Raw genomic sequence first — 18,110 nt, forward strand, 5'->3', positions numbered from 1 at the left:
TTGAGTGGTATAATTTATCTATTTGAAATAGAGAACAAATCAGAATAAACCATACTCTGCTGATTATTTACATTAGTAACCATTGAGCTATATAATTTAACATGCCGGCATTGATCAATATATCAAGTTGTATTAACCTATTGCATTATGACCCAGCAGCGAAAATGCACACTGGAACTACCATAATGGCCTGGATTGAAATGCAATGGGCAATCTCATTGAAAGAAGTATAGATGAAAAATGTTCTCTACCCCAGGAAAGCTAAATGATACGTAGCTGCAAGTTGATACAAACTCAATAACAAAAATAAAGAGAAAGGTTGCTTGCCGACAAGATTAAAGATATGAGGCAGAAGTTGGCATCATTGGCAAAAATAGAGCACAGTTGTTTGCAGACCCGGGAAGGTTAACAGTAGAGAAGCTCTCATTGACCTAAGACAGACCCCCAGCTACATTTCCAGACAGTCCCAAGTAAATCTTATCCATACTCCCGAAGCAGCATCACCGCAGGCACATTATTTAGCTAAACTATTGAGTGTCAACATATATTTACTGGTCATGGCATTTGTTTCTGTACCTAAGCTGAAAAAAGGTAGTAAATCAACAAAAAGTATTTTTTAAAAAGGCTTCCAGTTAGGCAAATCCAGAACCTTAATCCTGAATAGGATACAAAGCAAAAGAAAAATAACATAATGAAATGAAACCTCAAACCAACAAAGTCAGACAAGAAAAAGGCAACCATACTGAATTTCTTAACACTAGAAAATTTATATTGACAAGTGATAGTTGACAATATTAGCTCTAGTTTTCCAACAGCATTTCCAAGAAGCTGACCTCAAACCCAAGTTGTGGAAATCAATTCTTACCAGAAAAATAAGTACTGAGAATTTTGTGCAACAAAAACGGTAAATCATAAATTACACCCATTAGTTGACAAAGAAGTAAGAACAATAGAAACAGACCTGAAGTACTTTGTTGTTAAATATCATCTAGGCATGATATTGCATACAATCTTCTAAAAAAATAATTTGCACAAAAATATCACCCATTTTAGTCAAGGACATCTGGTGTAATGGCAAAGGCCACGTTGTAAGCACCTAAATGGTGCTTTGTTCAAATCCTCTCCAATACAAGAAAAGAAAAAAAATATTTGCCCATTCCAATTTTCTATTCCCTGATATACATGATTTGCTGCTGAGGCACCATATGAAACATAGCTTATTCAGATGACACTCCAAGAGCTTTGAAGACAAAGATGCAGCAACCAAAGATGGAATAAAGCATCATTTGCTCCTAACAAGAACATCCTCCTGCTTTCTTCTCTGCTTGGGATGCAGACACCGTGGGTTTTAAGTTCACATCTACCATGTCTTCCTGTTTAGTTGATGAGAGGGCTTCCATTCCAGGCAATGCAGCTGCTATCTTACGAAACAAGGCCTGTGTTGCTCTCAGCCATTTTAAACATGTTAATGTACAATTAAGAACGCCATAGGCAAAGAAAAGCTAATATAAGAATCAAATTATTTTGCAGATTAAAGAAATGAAAATTACAAACTACAATGCACAATTTAACATTGTCATGTCCAATTCAAAGCAAGAAAAATCAGCACCTTGATGTTAAAACCCGCTTTTGCACTCGTTTCAATGAACATCACCCCAAACTCGCGCGACTTCGCATCACCTTCTTCAATTGAAACTTGCCTAAGAAAGTCGTATCAAAACCAACATAACAAATTCAATTGTTAAGTGGTCCATTTACTTAATCTAGATACTATTTTCATACTAATCTGGATAGTGAAAACAAAGAAACAAAGAATAGACACAAAAGGCACTTTGAAGTTCACAACCCATTAAAAACAAAGATATGGAAAATATATATGTGCATTTGCTGATAACCCAGATCTCTGATTGTGCAACTATGTACAATATATGATCCATGCACAATCTTGGTACTGCGCATTTGAAGCATGTCATATTTTATTTAACAAATGCATGAGACAAAGTCGTCCCCCAAGCATATTGTAAGCATTCTAACCCCATTAATTGCAAAATATTTCAGTGCCCAAATAAAATATTCAACAAGTTGTATTTTTGTATTAAAATCATTTCTGATCTATTTAATATTTCAGAACCTATATGAAACAGAGCACCCTGTGTGAGGCGTATGCATTTGAGAGGCATTTGAGAGGTGCACAGGTAAACAAGGAAAATCAAGAGATAATAAATCCAGATAGACAAAAGGTTCACAAAGAGAGTCGCCCATAATACAACTAACATGGTTTTTGCAATGGCATAACTACATAAGGCTTGTATGCTCCATAACTTTACTTTGTTTTACAAAAATATAAAAATTCAACAAGGAAGCATTAATTGAAGCATTATATTACCTTTTGTCAACCAGATCTGTTTTGTTTCCAACAAGCACAATAATTACATCACTACCACGTTCTGTGCGAACTTCTTCAATCCATCTGGCAGTGTTCAGAAAAGACTGTCGATCTACAGTGAATTGAAATACAAATATTCAGAAATAAACAGAATACCCAATCCAAGATATGAAGAGAAACCATACACACCTAGAAGATTTTTGGAGTACTACCAATAGTGGAAGAAAATAAAAATCCAAGGGACTAACCAACAAAACTACAAGTTCCTCCATACCAAACCAATCTATGCTACAAAACAGTCTGCTAAATATAGACTTATAAAACTGTCTAAAGGAATATTTAAAAAGTGTTCACTGTCGATCTACAGTGAATTGAAATACAAGTATTCAGAAATAAACAGAATACCCAATCCAAGATATGAAGAGAAACCATACACACCTAGAAGATTTTTGGAGTACTACCAATAGTGGAAGAAAATAAAAATCCAAGGGACTAACCAACAAAACTACAAGTTCCTCCATACCAAACCAATCTATGCTACAAAACAGTCTGCTAAATATAGACTTATAAAACTGTCTAAAGGAATATTTAAAAAGTGTTCAGCCTATTAAACAATTATATTAGTGAATTCCAGGCCCAAGAAATAGGGAAGGCAGAAAAGTAAGAATAATTAGGAAAAACTGAAAAATCATTAGTCTCTTCTGGTATCTCAGAGTACAGCTTATCTTGCTTACTTGAAACATCATAGACTATGACAGCAACAGAAGAGTCCCGAATGTAACTTGGTATGAGACTCCGGAACCGCTCCTGGCCTGCAGTATCCCTACATAATCATTGATAACAGTATTAGCTTGAAAGTTAAATTTGTCTTCAAAATGAAACAGTCAATGCAGGACAAGGGAAAGCTAAGCAGGAAGAGTATAACACCAGCATGATGCTAGTGAAAAACTTTGGGCAAAAATGCTGAAACATAGACTACATAAAACAATAGAAATATTCCCTAATATTATTAAACTAAGATACTGCCATGGCCAAATGAACAGGATGCCACAAGCTCCATATCATTGACCTGCAGATTTCACAACTTTCTGCTTCCCCTCTTGGAGCCAAGCTATAGAAATCTGCTGCATGGCCAAGGTTATTCATTCATTCATAAAATGGCTGTATTGTTCCACATTATGGTAGCAAGGATACCAGCATTGTCATTTATATTTAAGTAGCATTATGTGCACTATTAATCACATACCTTATTATTATTTAGTCAGACAAGTACACTTGACAGTGCTTAAGATGATACTCACCATAGCTGCAAACGGACTGTTCGATCTTCAAGGTACATTGTCTTCGACAAGAAGTCAATACCAATCGTAGCCTAGAATAGACACAAGCGAGTTAGTATCCAGTGTGCCAATAGGTGTAAATCATCTCAAAGGGTGATATTAGTATGGCAACAGTAAATAAAGGATAACCATAGCCACTCATAGTTTAAACATGAAGTTGGATAAATCTCAGTCACAAGGTTCGAATTCAAACTCATGTCCAGTGATAATAAAATTTGGTTAAGTTCAGCAAGGTATATTTTTTTTAAAAAAATTGAAATTGCTAAATAACTTAACCAAGAATTATTTTTTAAATATAATAGATTAAAAAACAGTATTATATTAAATATCATAAAATGTCAATGTAGTTCAGCAACAGTAAAAGTTCACCAAAATTTGAGCTTCATGGATGAAGTTCGACAAATGTTATGACTTGAGGAAAAGTAGTGAACGCTCAAATCTAAGAATGATACAGGACATATTTCTGTCAATAACTTTTTATGAACAACTGTCTTTCCATGCATAACACTTCCATAATGAGAGGATTTGTTTCTCATTTTCAGAGATAAATTGAGGAAATAAACTGTGTGTGTATTGGTCGTCATATCTCTCATTTCAATTACAAACTTAAACGGGAGAATACATTTACCATGTAGACAAGAGAATCTGTTTACAATGTATCCAAAATTGTGAACAAAAATAACAGTAGAAAAGTTTATTGATCATTTAGGTACAGGGCTGCAAAATTGAATGAAACCCACAAGTATTAGAAACTAACATTCCATTTTAATGGGAATGAACCAAAATCATTTTGAATTGCTTATAGGAAATAGGATGCACCTAAGGTAAGTATTATTACAATTGTTGAGTAAATTAATATTTACTCTGCACTTAAGGTTACTTGGGCATAATTAATATTTTATTAACTAAGAGGTTTTTAGTATTTTATTCGGGAAGTTACCTACATGCTCTCGCATTCTTACCTTTATAAGCAGGCATTTGTACACTATGTAAAATCATCAATTAAGAAAGCGTTCATTTCTCTGGCATCTCATTCTTTCATCTCGTGGTTAGTTGTCTCCTGTTGTGATCTTGAAGACTGCAGCTTCCTGATGATTTCCTGCCTCTCTCCTACAACAATGAACTTTGAAAAAGGTTTGAAAGGGAAGGAGCTATCGAGAAAACAAAAGAGGTTTTATTAAAAAAATTAAGCTCAAAAAAGCTGTTCTGAAAATACGATCAAAAGAGAAGCAGTAATAAGTGGGCATCAAAATGACTATGGGTCTTGAAAAAAGTAAGCACATAATAGAAGATAACAATTGGTAATTATCACCACTATATAGAAAAGGGACCTCTAATTGATGAAACAAGAGACTTGCATGAAATCTTTTATTCATCTTCTGATCAATTTCAGTGGTAATTTTCTGTCCAACAAAAGGAAAAATAATAATTACAAAGCATGGACAGGTAATTGTCTGTCTTTTATTCTACATATTAATTTCGACAAGTTTGTTTATTAAGGTGTCCAAGCTACAGTTCCTGAAACATTAATCATGGTACACATTTTTCAGCCACTTATGCTGATCCAGAAACTATGAAATATTCAAACAACATAAAAAAGAGACAAAGATACCTTGGAGATATCACTTGCGAGTTGAAACTCCAGCATATGTGAGTACAAACTCGGTGCTTAAAAATGGCTTACAAAAGGCTTCCTACATAGTTCTGACAATGTGCTTAACTACTCATAAAACCAATCAAAGTCTCCCAGATGAACTACCAATCAAAGTCTCCCAGATGAACTATCTGTCCTCCAAACTTCTATGACAATCATAAACATGACAAAATACAATGCAAAATAACATTGAACAGCTCTCTACCAAGAAAATTAAGACTACACAGATAAAATTTGACCTTCAAGAGGTTATAAATATACTTGCCTGCCATAGGAAGCTGGAATAACTGTCCAAAAGGAAGAGTCAGGGAAAAAATCCAGAATCCAGAATAAGCATTTGCATCCATGATCTAGACTTATATAGGTAACTGTCCTAATCATGCATAGCTAGAGACTGTGATGTTATAAAACAAACCAATGCTACTAAAGTGTACTTGTAGCTATTGGGGAAAAGAGGTTAGGTCCTAGCATTGGTGCTACATGATCAAATTTTGTGGGCACCAAATGATGTAATAATTAATTAATTAAAATAATTTTTAAATGCATGATAAATAAATAGTTGGGGAATTATTTATGGGACATTTGATATTAATTAAATTAATACAAATTGTCTACTTGAGATAATTAATATGTTAGAGGTGTTAGAGGTATTCTTTAGAGCTAGAATTTAAATTACATAATTGTTTTATTTCATTATTGGAAACTGTGAATTGTTTATTGAATGTGAATTGAGTGCAAATCAAATAGACATACTCATAATGAGATTTTAAAATTAAATAATTTCATTTAGTTCATTATCAGAGACAAAAATTATTATTATTTTAATGGGGAATGTGCAGCAGGAAGGATCTAATTATTAGAGTACTAGGTAGATAAGTTTTCCTAGGGATTAAGGAAAAATATGCTTAAGTTTTGGGAAGCTTTAAGGGTGTAAAGGAAGCTACTATTCAGTTAAGCATTGGAAAGAAAGTAGAAGATGGGTCTTGGACTTTTTTTCCATTACTACATTGGAATTTGGGAGGATAGAAGAAAGGATTGCAGATTGAAGGATTGAAGATTGCTGATGCCCTTGTGGAATTCTATTGAAGGAGTGCATTTTGTTTGAAGCTTCATCAAGATTGCAAGGATTGGACAGAGGGTTCTTGCCATGGAAAGCTTTAAGATTATACTTGAATTTATGATAAATGAATACACAAAGTTTATGATTGTGCATTTTCTTGTTTAAACAGGCAGAATTCAGTATAGATAGTTTTCTTGAGGAATCAGATTGTGTGTAATTTTTTTAATCAGCATTTTGGATCATACTCCATGATCCATCATCAGGCTGAGAAAAGAGTGCAACAAATGGGCAGAAGCAAACTTGTGGAATTCAGATAGCTGCAGAAGGCTAATTTCTTAATATTCAAACGTACCGCCATAGTGTATGTATGATTACCACACTTCATCGTTCAGTTTACACACATGCCATTAGGTACTAAAGTGTGATATCATCAATAGTTATGTTGCATTAGAAGTTTGACTGTTTTTGCTGCTTGTGGAACTATTGATGATATCGCACTTTAGTACATATTACATTGTCATTAATGTGATCTTGGATGACATAGTAAGCTATGATGCAATAATCTCATTCATTTGCGTATAACAATTAATAGGTCAATGAAGACCACTGCTTTGAGCAGAACATAGATGTTTGAATTTCTTAATATTCAAATGTATCATCAAAGTGTATGTATGATTACCACAGTGCAACATTTGGTTTACTCACATGCCATTGTGTACTAAAGTGTGATATCATCAATAGTTCCACAGGAAGCAATAAAAGTCAAACTTATATACATTATTACATTGTCATGCAAGTGATCTGCATTACATAGAGGCATATGATGCAAAACATAGCCTAATAATTTCATTCATTTGTGTAAAACACTTAATAGGTCACCACTGCTTTGAGCAGAACAAAGGTGTTTGAATTTCTTAATGGCCAATTTGTTAATGTTCAAATGTATCATCGCAGTATATGTATGATTAACACACAGCAACATTGGGTTTACTCACATGCCTTTATGTACTAAAGTGTGATATCATTATTATTCATGTTTAGTAAGGTTTGGAGTAGTTGAGTTCTCCTCTCATTTTGTTCCATAAAGGCTCGGGTTGCTCTTTCTTTGTGTTCCCTAAAGGCTCTCAACTTGTTCACTCATTTGTTTGATTTGAGTAGGTTATTATTTGCAACAAGTTTACTTATTTCTCTCTCTAATGCCCTTTAAGCTCTTTGGCTTGATTGCATCAACTACTTTCTTGATCCTTCTCAAGTTGGCATGATCAAGGCTTGGTTTGCAGGAGTAGTTGTGTTCCATTAAGTCTCTCAACTTATTTGCTCATTTATTGATTTACGTAGGTTATTATTTGCTGCAATTTCTCTTTAAGCTCTTTGGCTTGATTGCATCAACTATTATCTTAATCCTCCAATTGGCACGATCAAGCCTTGGATACCAACTATAATATCCCCTTTGAGGATATACCTAATTTTTTATCAAAAATAACCACTCCAACAATATAAAAAGTCCTTACTAAATGAAAAACTTTTCTTATCCATTGTGTTTTGTAGGGGATTGATGGATGCCTATTCAAAAGTCTCCTACAGGCACATGACCTCGTGGCGTGGAGGCTTTTTCCAGTTCCCTATCTATGTTGGCCCCGTCTGTTAGTTCTAACCCCTCAAATATTTTTGGAGCGACCGTTGTGGTTGTTAGGTCTGCGTCTGAAGGGCCCTTTTGTGCTTCTGCAGGTGTCAAGGTCCCAGCAGTTCCTATTGGTGACTGTCTCTCAACCCTAGCTCTTTCCACCTCAGGGGTTGTTGGGAAGGGCATTGCTACTATGGCTCCCCCTATTTCTGGGAGTATTCCTTCTCAGGTGGGGGGGATTTGAAATGGGTCTTTGTTTTCTCAACAAGTTGCTAATTAAGCGATCTTACGGGAAGCTTTGGCGTGGAAGAAGGATGTTGTAGGTGTGAGGTTTTAGGGGGTACAAAAGAGCCCTCCTATGCCCAAACGATGTGTAAAGGTGATGCTTTGGGGGCTATTACTAAGCTAACTAATCTTTCCTCTAGTAAAAGATTTTTTTATTACTAGATTCGACAATGCGAATGATGGGAAAGCCATTTTATATGATCATTTCTCACATGAGAAAATCACTTCCCTTTGATGGTTAAACCTTGGCATTAGGACTTTAACCCAGCCACTGAATCTTTTTGCAAATTGTCTATGACTTCCTAACCTCCCTCTTCATATCTGGTATGATTTTGTTCTTGAGGAAGTAACTAACACTTTAATTGATTTCTTAATGGTGGATTCGGATTCCTTCGATATATTGCATTCCACCTATGCACAGATACTTGCTGATATGGATGCTTCTAAAGGCCTTCCGGCTGAGATTAAACTTTGTAAAATTTGCGCTTAGATTCAGTCTTTAGATTATGAAGGCCTTCCGTTTAGATGCAGAAAATGCTTTAAATCTGAGCATGTTGCGGCAAAGTGTGAGGCTGAAAAAATAAAATCTTAAAAACCTTCTTCATGGTGGACAAGTGCTTTGTGGCAGCACTATACGGTGGTCAAAGAGTCTGCATCTGTTGGAAGATCCCTTAGATTCCATTGCCGTTACTCAGCATTAGGAAGGTGATACTGTCCCTTCTCCTGCTCTTTTGTTGGCAACTTATTCCGGTCAGCTGGAGGTTGCTGCTGCAGTCCCTTCTGTGGCTGGCTCTATTAATGGAGCCTCTGGTGTTATTTCTTCTGTTGTTGCTGATCAGAAAAAGATTGATGTTGGTGGCTCTGTACAGCATGGTGCTGTTGAGTCTATTGTGGATGGAAGTGACCAGTGTAATTGCATTGTGGCTTCAATGGGAAAGATTAATGATTCTGGCCCTGTAGTAAAGGGTCGATCTTCGGCTGTTGGCTTTGCTACTGCTGGCCTTGTTAATGGTGTTGGTTCTGCCGATTTGCTGGCATGGCATTCTGTGGCTGTCAAGATTGAAGAGGGATGGATTATGATTAAAGGAAAGCATTCAAAGAAATTTCCATCTCATTCTTCTCCTAACTGCCACAAGTTGGGGGTTTAAGGGGAAATCTTAAAATCTGTTGTATTTTTGTTTTTATTGGGTGGTCCGTTTATTAAGTGTTTATCCTTTCCTTGACCACTTGTTTGTGTTGGTGGGGGTTGCGAGAGGCTTGGCACCCCCTTCTCTGTCTATGTTCTGTTATGTCTCTGCTCTGTTTCTCTTTGAAGAGCATATTGTATATCTTTTGGTCTGGAGTGCAGATTGTTTTGCTTTGTGCCTTCTTTGTAATTGGGTTTCAAGGCCCCTTTAAAACCTGCTTTACTTCCAACAATACAATTTATTTACAAAGAGCATTCTATAAATAATTTACACAATTGCAATAAAACTTAGAGAGAATTGTGATTAATTAACATCAAGTACTATGATCATAGTTAATTCCTACTGAAAAGACAATATCCGAAATAAATTTAGATTCATTTCATAGTTTGTTTCCAACAGCCAACCATATAGGACACCGGACGTCTGTCCTCCACAATCAAGCCCAAGGGCACGAAGTGAGCTTCCAAGTCATTCAATCCCTTGGCAACCAAACATGGCATATCCATCTTGGGGTTGGCGTGCTCAATGAGGGAACCAGTTCTGCTGCATCTCCATATCACACATTTCACAATAATTCCAAGTATGATTGCTTGTTGGTCAAATAAATAATTATTAATATTTCTTGGTCAATAGGAAATTTAATTTAATAAATTAAATAAAGCTTCTTAACAGATTTATGAGCAAATAAATAATAAATCCAACCATATTGCATACCAATAATTTTCAGAATATTGTAGATAACTGCTCTTTTTCTGAATCAAGCTCGGAATTAAAATTCTTATTCTTTAACTTACTTATACCCTTGGGCCCTCATAACAGAGAGGTTTTGTTTTTTAAAGGATACACCTATTCACCCTTGCCACCCTTTGATGATAAACCCAATTAGAAGGGTTTATAACAAATTTGCCAATGCAGGTTTGGCTTCAGACTTGTGTATTGAGAACCAGGTTCGCCAGTACAGCAAAATTTTGAAATGGGATTTGGGTTCATTTGGGTTGGTTAGTACAAAAAAAATTTAAAATTTATATATATAAGATGTGTGTGTGTGCGCGCAGGCGCACGTGCACAGCCTAGAAGCATGAATTAAGATTAGAATGTCCCAGTGTATCATATATAAAAACAAAAACACCGTACACTTGTAATCATAGCATCATGATCATATCATCATAGCACCATATACTTCAAGGACCGGACAAGGCAACTCGCAGGAGTGCTGGACCAGGACTGTTACCAGGTTTGAATCAAACTGATATCGAGCGCTCTACGGAGTGAACTCGGTAACAAAGGATAAAGAGAGTGCTCCGCGAACTTCATTATAAGAATGAAACACATTCTGAAACCTATGGAGCCACTACATATCACAGACAATAGATGTAATCCATGTGACAACATATATGAGAAAAGATGAACGGCATTGCAATCTGCAACATAAGAAATCAGCAGCAATGGTGTAGAGTTCCATAGGATGCACTATTGAAATGAGAAAGAAAGCTGAAGCGGTAACTAGGAAAAGTGCCACAGATCAGGAGCAAAGAATATTCTGCTGCTGTTTGCTTTGCCTTTTTCCTCTTCATATTAATAGCTAAAACCTGCAATAATACTATTCTTAGAGTAGTTCCCAGATAACCTAAAAAAACTTGAATACTAGGAAGTAGAACTGATATCTAAGCATGTGTTTTTTTGTTCATTGAGGCTCTGTTGACTTTTTTAAGATGAATATATAGTTAGATATCAATTTGTGGCATGCTAAGAATAGACTTAGACCAGTTCTTGTAGCATGGATAATGAAGAGGGTGATCTATTACCATGCCATGCTCCTCAGAGAGCTCTTTGAATTTCAGCTGGATTGTCCAGTGTTGAATAGACTTTCGGAAGTTTTTCTCATCATAGAATTTTTATTTTTCTAAAGGAACCCATGAAACCTAAGGCAGTCAACAGAAAACATTGCAGATAAACATCTAGTAACAGAAACAAGCACATCACTCTGAAATATGGGAAGGAGTGTATGATTAAGGGCAAAGCTGTACAGGGCTATTAAGGGCAAAGCTGTGTAGGGCTGGAGGCCAGGCTCCATTGGCGTGAGATCACAAGGTCCAATCTCCCCAGCCCACGTGTTACCAGACCAGCATTACTAATCATGTTTAAAAAATTACCAAATGCACTGCAGTTTATACGGGATGCTATACCCGATTTCTTTGGTCTTTAAAAAAGGGAGACAAAGCTGTATAATAATTAAATACAGGTCACTAGGAGAATTATGCAATCAGGTACACGGACATGCATGAGCAGAGAGATTATAGAAGGTAAGAGAAATTGATTTAAGAGGCACTAAATTTAACACACTTATTATTTAATCTCGCCCAATCACAAAAATATAGAGCAAAGTTCCTACAGGTATCCCTTTCAAAATCATCAAATTATAAACCAAAAGACGAAGCTGGGCAAGGCAATAGCAGATTTCAAATCAGCACTTGTGCAATATTTCCAGACTCATCAGTGGCAAAGATAAATCCCTCATATAATTGACAGTAATACAAATGAGTAAAAATGCATTGCATAAAATGCTAAAATACGAATACAAATACGAAATATACCAATTAGATCTTAAGGATATTGAATACGAAAAATAAATCATTGGGTATTGAGTAAAAATGAATTGCATAAAATCATAATAAAAAAATGCCTCCAAAACAACCATTTGGGTTAATCTTTAAGGAAAGTAATTGCAGATCCGTGGAATTAAGGTGTATTCATAAAGGATTGCGAAAAAGTAGCAAAAGCTGAGCAATTATCCAGAAACTAAATGACAGAATTTCAGAGACATAAATTGAAGTACTTGATCTATTCGGAGCAAGCAAAAAGACAAACAAATGACATTTAAATGAAACCTAAAACCCTATATTGCAACCTACCTGATAGGTATTGTCAAATTTATCATACATGAAACGAGTGATAATGCTCGTCTTCCCAACAGACTGATCTCCCAAAAACACGAGCTTGTATTTTGCAAGGGGCGATACAGTCGCCATGGTTGTACTCATTCTTTACTCAAAATAAGTCCTAATTTATTCCCCTCGTATTCGTCTGACGACGTCGCAAGGTTAACTTGCAAACTTATGCGCGGTTTTGAAATGGGAATGGCCCCAATTCAAATAGAAGTTAATTTTGAAAACACTGTACTAACCCAGATCTTGATCAATTGCAAACAAGTAGCCCAATTCTTCCTTCCGCAAATCGGCCCCGGGAACTGCAGAGTCTAATGTCTATTGGCTGAATTGTTAAGAGATATTTATCCCCTTTCCGCGGATCCAACAAGGAAAATTTGTATACTGATCGTGAAAAGCAAATACATGAGAAAGGTTTTATTAAGATGTGAGCTGTGCGTTACAAACTTCGCCTTGGAAATCGAGAAATAGGGAAATAGCATGGCAACTAGGGACCAATTTATTTTTGTGGCTTAACTTGGTAAGGAAGGTTACGCCACGGTCAGCGTGAAAGTTGGTTAGCCCTTCTAATGTCCACAACGATACCTAATAAAGATTATTGTAGACTCCATTTCCATTTAAGAGGTGGAATGGCTATGTCATGATGGAATGGCTATGTCATTTTTTGTTCTTCTTGTTCTCTGGCATTCTGATGATGGATCATGTAGTATGATCCGAAACGTTGATGATAAAAAAACTGCACACAATCTAACCCAGAAACCAGAACTCTTATGCATGGATTGTGGAAATCTCATTGATCTGATGTATATTATTGTTAAAATAATTGAAAATAGTTATTATTTTAAATATATGATGTGTAAATGGTTCTTATTTAACTTGTTTAGTTGTTACGAATAGAGACATCATTGATGTGGGTTAGGCGATGGATGAGCCAAAATCAATTTTGATTGTATTTTTCAAGGGAAATTTGAATCCATTAGGGGTAGGTGTATTGTTCAAGGTTTGAATGGATGCATTTTGGCAATCAAAGTTAAAAGGTTGGGAAGAAGAACAAATAATGAGGTTAAGGCTCAAGCGGCTCTCCTGGTGGTTCAAATGGCTTCAAATGGCTAAAATTTTATCAGACACCAAACTTCATCTTGAAGGTGACTCTATTATAATAACAAGAAGTGGTATTATAAAAGGTGAGACACCAACTTGGAAGATTAATAAAGTAATTGAAATTATTAAAAGCTCCATTTTTTAGTTGTGAGGACTTTTAAGTTTTTGACATAAATAAGGAAGGAAATAAATTGGCAATTCTACCAAAATCTAATGTAAGAATGGCATTAAACATGGTAGATACAACTAATAACTACGATGATTATGAAAGAAAATTGTCCATACATCATTGTTTGTTGGGAATAAGCCTTAAGATTGTGTTTTAATAATGACTAGGTACTTTGGAGTGTGTGACTTCTTTCAAATTAATGTCTACCTCATTTGATAGTGATGCATTTGTAGTGAGGTGGGGTTATCAAGTGACATTGTAAGTTGGAAGTGGTGAGGTGGGTTTTGAGGTGCTTGTTGCTTGGTATGTTGGCTTCACTACAAAAGCCAAGTTCACCCTCTATACTCAATCAATAACTAGCCTTTCTTGGCCAAATTTTGGAGAAGAGAATTCGAAGCATATTTTAAAAAAAAACCCTTGTATTTGTGCAAATTGTGGAAATTATTCTTGGGCAGGAGTACATCAATTCTTAAAATTGTATCCTCCAATACTAATGTAGCCTGGACACCTTCATGGATCAAGGCTTGTAGTTGGAACAAAGGCAGAGGAGGAGCGGATAAAGTAGGGATTGTGTTGAGGAGGACTTGATGTATAGTATGAAATCCCTCCTTGCAATGGTGACCACAAGGGGAGGTTTTGAAGTGGATAATGAGGAGGAGTTGCATATAGGGGAATTTGTTCTCCTGACTAATCCATTTCTCATATGGAATGCAACCAACCAGAAAGAGGAGAGGAGAGTTAAACGTCAAATTAGTTTGGAATCCCTCAAGGATTTGCATAAAAAAGAGCAGTTATGAAAGGTAGTCATGAAGGACACGTGGAAGAAGTCAAAGGACAAAGCATGGAAGAGCAAGAACCATGTGCAATTTTACCCAAAAGATTATTGGGTCAATGTTCTAAAGAAATCCAAGGAGATGTAAGGAGAATAACTTTCTTTGTGAAGTCTTTTCTTGTAAAAAGATGATAAGGGTTTTGGGCTCTTTGATGTTGGATCTATAGTTTTTTGTGGTTTTCTATTACCCAAACTTGGATATGTAATATTAAATGTTCAATACTTGGTTGGGTCAGGGGGGAGGGTTGAGTGGCTATAGTTTGCAATTTATTTGAGATGTTTATGAACCTCCATGGTCATTCAAGGATAGTCTTTTCATTGGGTAAGTAATTCTTTTAAATGTTAATATAAAATATCAATAGTACCAATCAAACAAAATTTATATATAAAACAAGGATTAAATTTTGCAGTTTAGATATGATATTTTGATAGATTTCGTAATGAGGTTATAAATACTTTTGATGAAAAAGTTTATATATATGTACCTAATAGTTACATACATAGAAAATCAAAAATTATTTACAAAGTCTCTATTTTAAGAAAATTTGATATACATTGGGAGTATATTTTTAAAATAGATACATGACTATTAAGTGCATGAAGTTTATATAGTCCTTGATGGTTTGAGAACTTCTTGATTTGAATGAGATAGATTTTTTCTAATCAACTTTTCACATCATACTTCATGATCTGTCATTGAGAATGTTTTGGTCACATTTTGAATTTTTTTTAGAACTTAACCACCATTTATTTGTATTTCTTTTAGGTGTTGTTGAACTTTTAATAAATGAGATCAACTTTAGCTTATTTGTAGTTCTTATTCATTAAAATGTAATGCTATTAATCTTAGATCATTAATATGTGTTTGCTTTTATTCTAAGAAAATAATGTAGGCAATGAAAATTAGTTTTCTTAAGTAACTAAATAGAGAAAGCAAGTATAATTTTAGTAAGAGGGGCAATCTTTTTGTTGTATTATTTTATGATTGATGACTATCCATCTATACATGATATAGATTTAAATGGATTAGTTAGAATGATTTTTCTTTTGAATTATTGGTATGAGCTTTATTCACCTTTATTACATTTGATTATGGTTTAAGCATGATATTGTGCATATTTAGCAAACAAACTCAAGATAATAAGAATTTCCACTTATTATATTTGAAATACCTAATAACGCATAGCTACACCATGACTTTATATTCATAGATATCACCATCACTTCATCAACTTGTGATTGTTGATAGTTAGGTGTTACCTTTATCTCAATTAGATTGAGTTAGTGTGCCTCTTGATTAGGACTAGTTAAAAGCTAACACTTACCTCTTGGGTTGATCATATTTATAATTCATGCAATGAGAGTATTGTGTGTGTGTGTGTGTGTGTGTTGTGCTCTAGCTTGTTAATTGATTCATGTAATTGTGAGTTTTCTTATTATTATTTTATTGAATTTAAGCATCTACATATCTCTCTTATGTAAGTAATTTGGTTATGTGACTTTAATTTCACAACCATCTATGTCTATATTTTCATAGTTTATATTACACTTGTTTCTAAGTTATTTTTCATTTTATAACTTTTAACATAAATCATATACGATGAACAAGAGTTTGAGAATAGGAAAGTGAAATGTTATGTGAAGAAGTAGAAATAAAATGTGCACACATTTGTGTTATAATGAATATTATTGTGAGAAAGAGTATTTTTTATTAATGATAATAGTGTGTGGATTGTTTCTCATTTTGGAGTAGTGATCAGAGGAGAATATTGATTTATTACAAAGCTATTTTATTGATTTAACTCTCTAAAGATTATAAATGATAAGCCTTATTATTTAGTCTTAGTGATATTAATTGTAAGCCTTGTTTAGTGTTATGCTTGGGATTTATGTATAGTATTCATTCAAGCCATGGATAATGGTACTTGACTATCGTTGACTCTTTAACCATTATAATAATAAAATCATCTTGTAACATAAATAAATAAATTTAATGGTTTTACGCCAAATATGTAAATAATGTTTATGATCATTCTATGAGGTTCAATTATCAATTATCTTGAATCCATAAATCTACGATTATCATGACCTATTATCCTATGCATAATATGATTTCTTAAGAAAGTTGGGCATTATTAGGATTTATGTGTGTGGATGGCGAGGATTGCTTTCAACTCTTTGAGGATTTCAATATATGTGTGTGGATGGTGAGGATTGCTTTCAACACTTTGAGGATTCTATTTTTGGAGCTCCCCTTGTGGGGATTGGTTGAACCCCAATGCTCTTGTAGATTATGGGAGTGGTCCTAATTAGCTTTCGAGTGGGCTAATATTTCTCTCAGGGTGTCCGTATAGAGTTTGTGATTATGGAAGTTGTTATGTTAGAAGCTATTGACTTCTTTTACTTCCCCTATATTTTCATAATATTGTCTATATTAGTCGATATGGACAAAAAAAATTGTTTGTGGCTAATTTTATGGTAGAATCTTTTAAGGGTGCAATTTGTTTTGTGGTTTTGGTTAATATTTGTAGCTAGTTTTGGGATTGTTGGGTTGGCTACTAGATTAGTTGTCTATTCATGTGGATGGTAAGGGCTTCTTTTATCTCTTAGATGATTCTACTTTTGGATTCCCATTTGTGGGGGATTGGTTGAACCCTAGTGCCCTTGTGGATTTTAGGGGTGGTCCTAAGCTTTCAAGTGGGAGTCAATACTTCTTTCCCAATGTCAATATGGAATTTGTGATTATGGAAGTTGTGTGTGTGAATAATGGGTACTTACAACTACGACACAACACTTAAATAAGTCATTAGATTCATGGTTAGTGCAATCAGATAATCAGATGAAAAACATATAAAACTATGGTAAATCAACTTATTGCCTCCTATTCAATGTGACTATGAATTGCTCTTAGAATTATAGGCTAATTAGTGACTATAGACAGTATTGAAACAAAGGATTTAGTACAAATACAAATTAATCTAATTTTTGGTATTTTTGATGCAATAATATGAGAAATTAATCTAGATGAACAAACAATGATCTAATATGCAAATAAGATTGATCTAAACAAACAATAATCGATTGTCCAAAAGTGACACACAATATCTCTAGAGAAAATCTAGCATGATGAATTTACTCTTTAATTGCACATGAGAAATGAGGTATAGGAGCCATGTATTTATAGATCCAAAGATGAGTTGAAACTAAGTTCAAAACCATACACCTCTAGTAGAGCAGTTGCTTTAAGAGGCGGAAGCATGGTTAACACTTATAATTTGAAAGACTGTAGAAGATAAGGTAGTTAACTAATCCATCTAATTTCTAAAGCTAAGTTAATAACTTATCCCTTTTTAAGAATTTGTGCATGGTTTAGTTAACCTATTTTTTTATGCATATGTATCATTCATTGTATTATTTTGAGACTTTGATATTGATAGCACTCTGATAGCACTCATTTTTGTATATTTTAATTGTATAAGCTCAATACTTTATTGATGATGATGATGGTGTGTGTGTGTGTGTGTGTG

General features: G+C 34.6%; 1 protein-coding gene across 1 annotated transcript; it reads right to left on the reverse strand.

The window, feature by feature from the left end:
* Window positions 1-958: 958 nt before the first annotated feature.
* Window positions 959-12,658, reverse strand: LOC149530758 (ras-related protein RABH1e). Its single transcript, XM_089811848.1, has 6 exons — window positions 12,449-12,658; window positions 3,688-3,758; window positions 3,121-3,209; window positions 2,387-2,498; window positions 1,610-1,700; window positions 959-1,436 (listed from the first exon to the last, which is right to left on the reverse strand). Exons 1-6 carry the CDS (start codon window positions 12,575-12,577, stop codon window positions 1,293-1,295), a joined length of 636 nt encoding a protein of 211 aa, XP_089667974.1. The 5' UTR covers window positions 12,578-12,658; the 3' UTR covers window positions 959-1,292.
* Window positions 12,659-18,110: the final 5,452 nt, after the last annotated feature.

This window comes from Cupressus sempervirens, chromosome 11 (assembly GCF_028749045.1).
Source record: "Cupressus sempervirens isolate cs-2001-9-10 chromosome 11, ASM2874904v1, whole genome shotgun sequence".
Taxonomy (NCBI): Eukaryota; Viridiplantae; Streptophyta; class Pinopsida; order Cupressales; family Cupressaceae; genus Cupressus; species Cupressus sempervirens.

What these genes read in the sequence shown, in the direction of transcription:
- LOC149530758 (XM_089811848.1), bottom strand. Translation starts at nt 12,577, where the DNA reads ATGAGTACAACCATGGCGACTGTATCGCCCCTTGCAAAATACAAGCTC. An exon ending in ACAGTCCGTTTGCAGCTATG is followed by an intron (nt 3,210 to 3,687) that starts GTGAGTATCATC and finishes ATGATTATGTAG; the next exon opens with GGATACTGCAGGCCAGGAGC. An exon ending in ACAGATCTGGTTGACAAAAG is followed by an intron (nt 1,701 to 2,386) that starts GTAATATAATGC and finishes CGACTTTCTTAG; the next exon opens with GCAAGTTTCAATTGAAGAAG.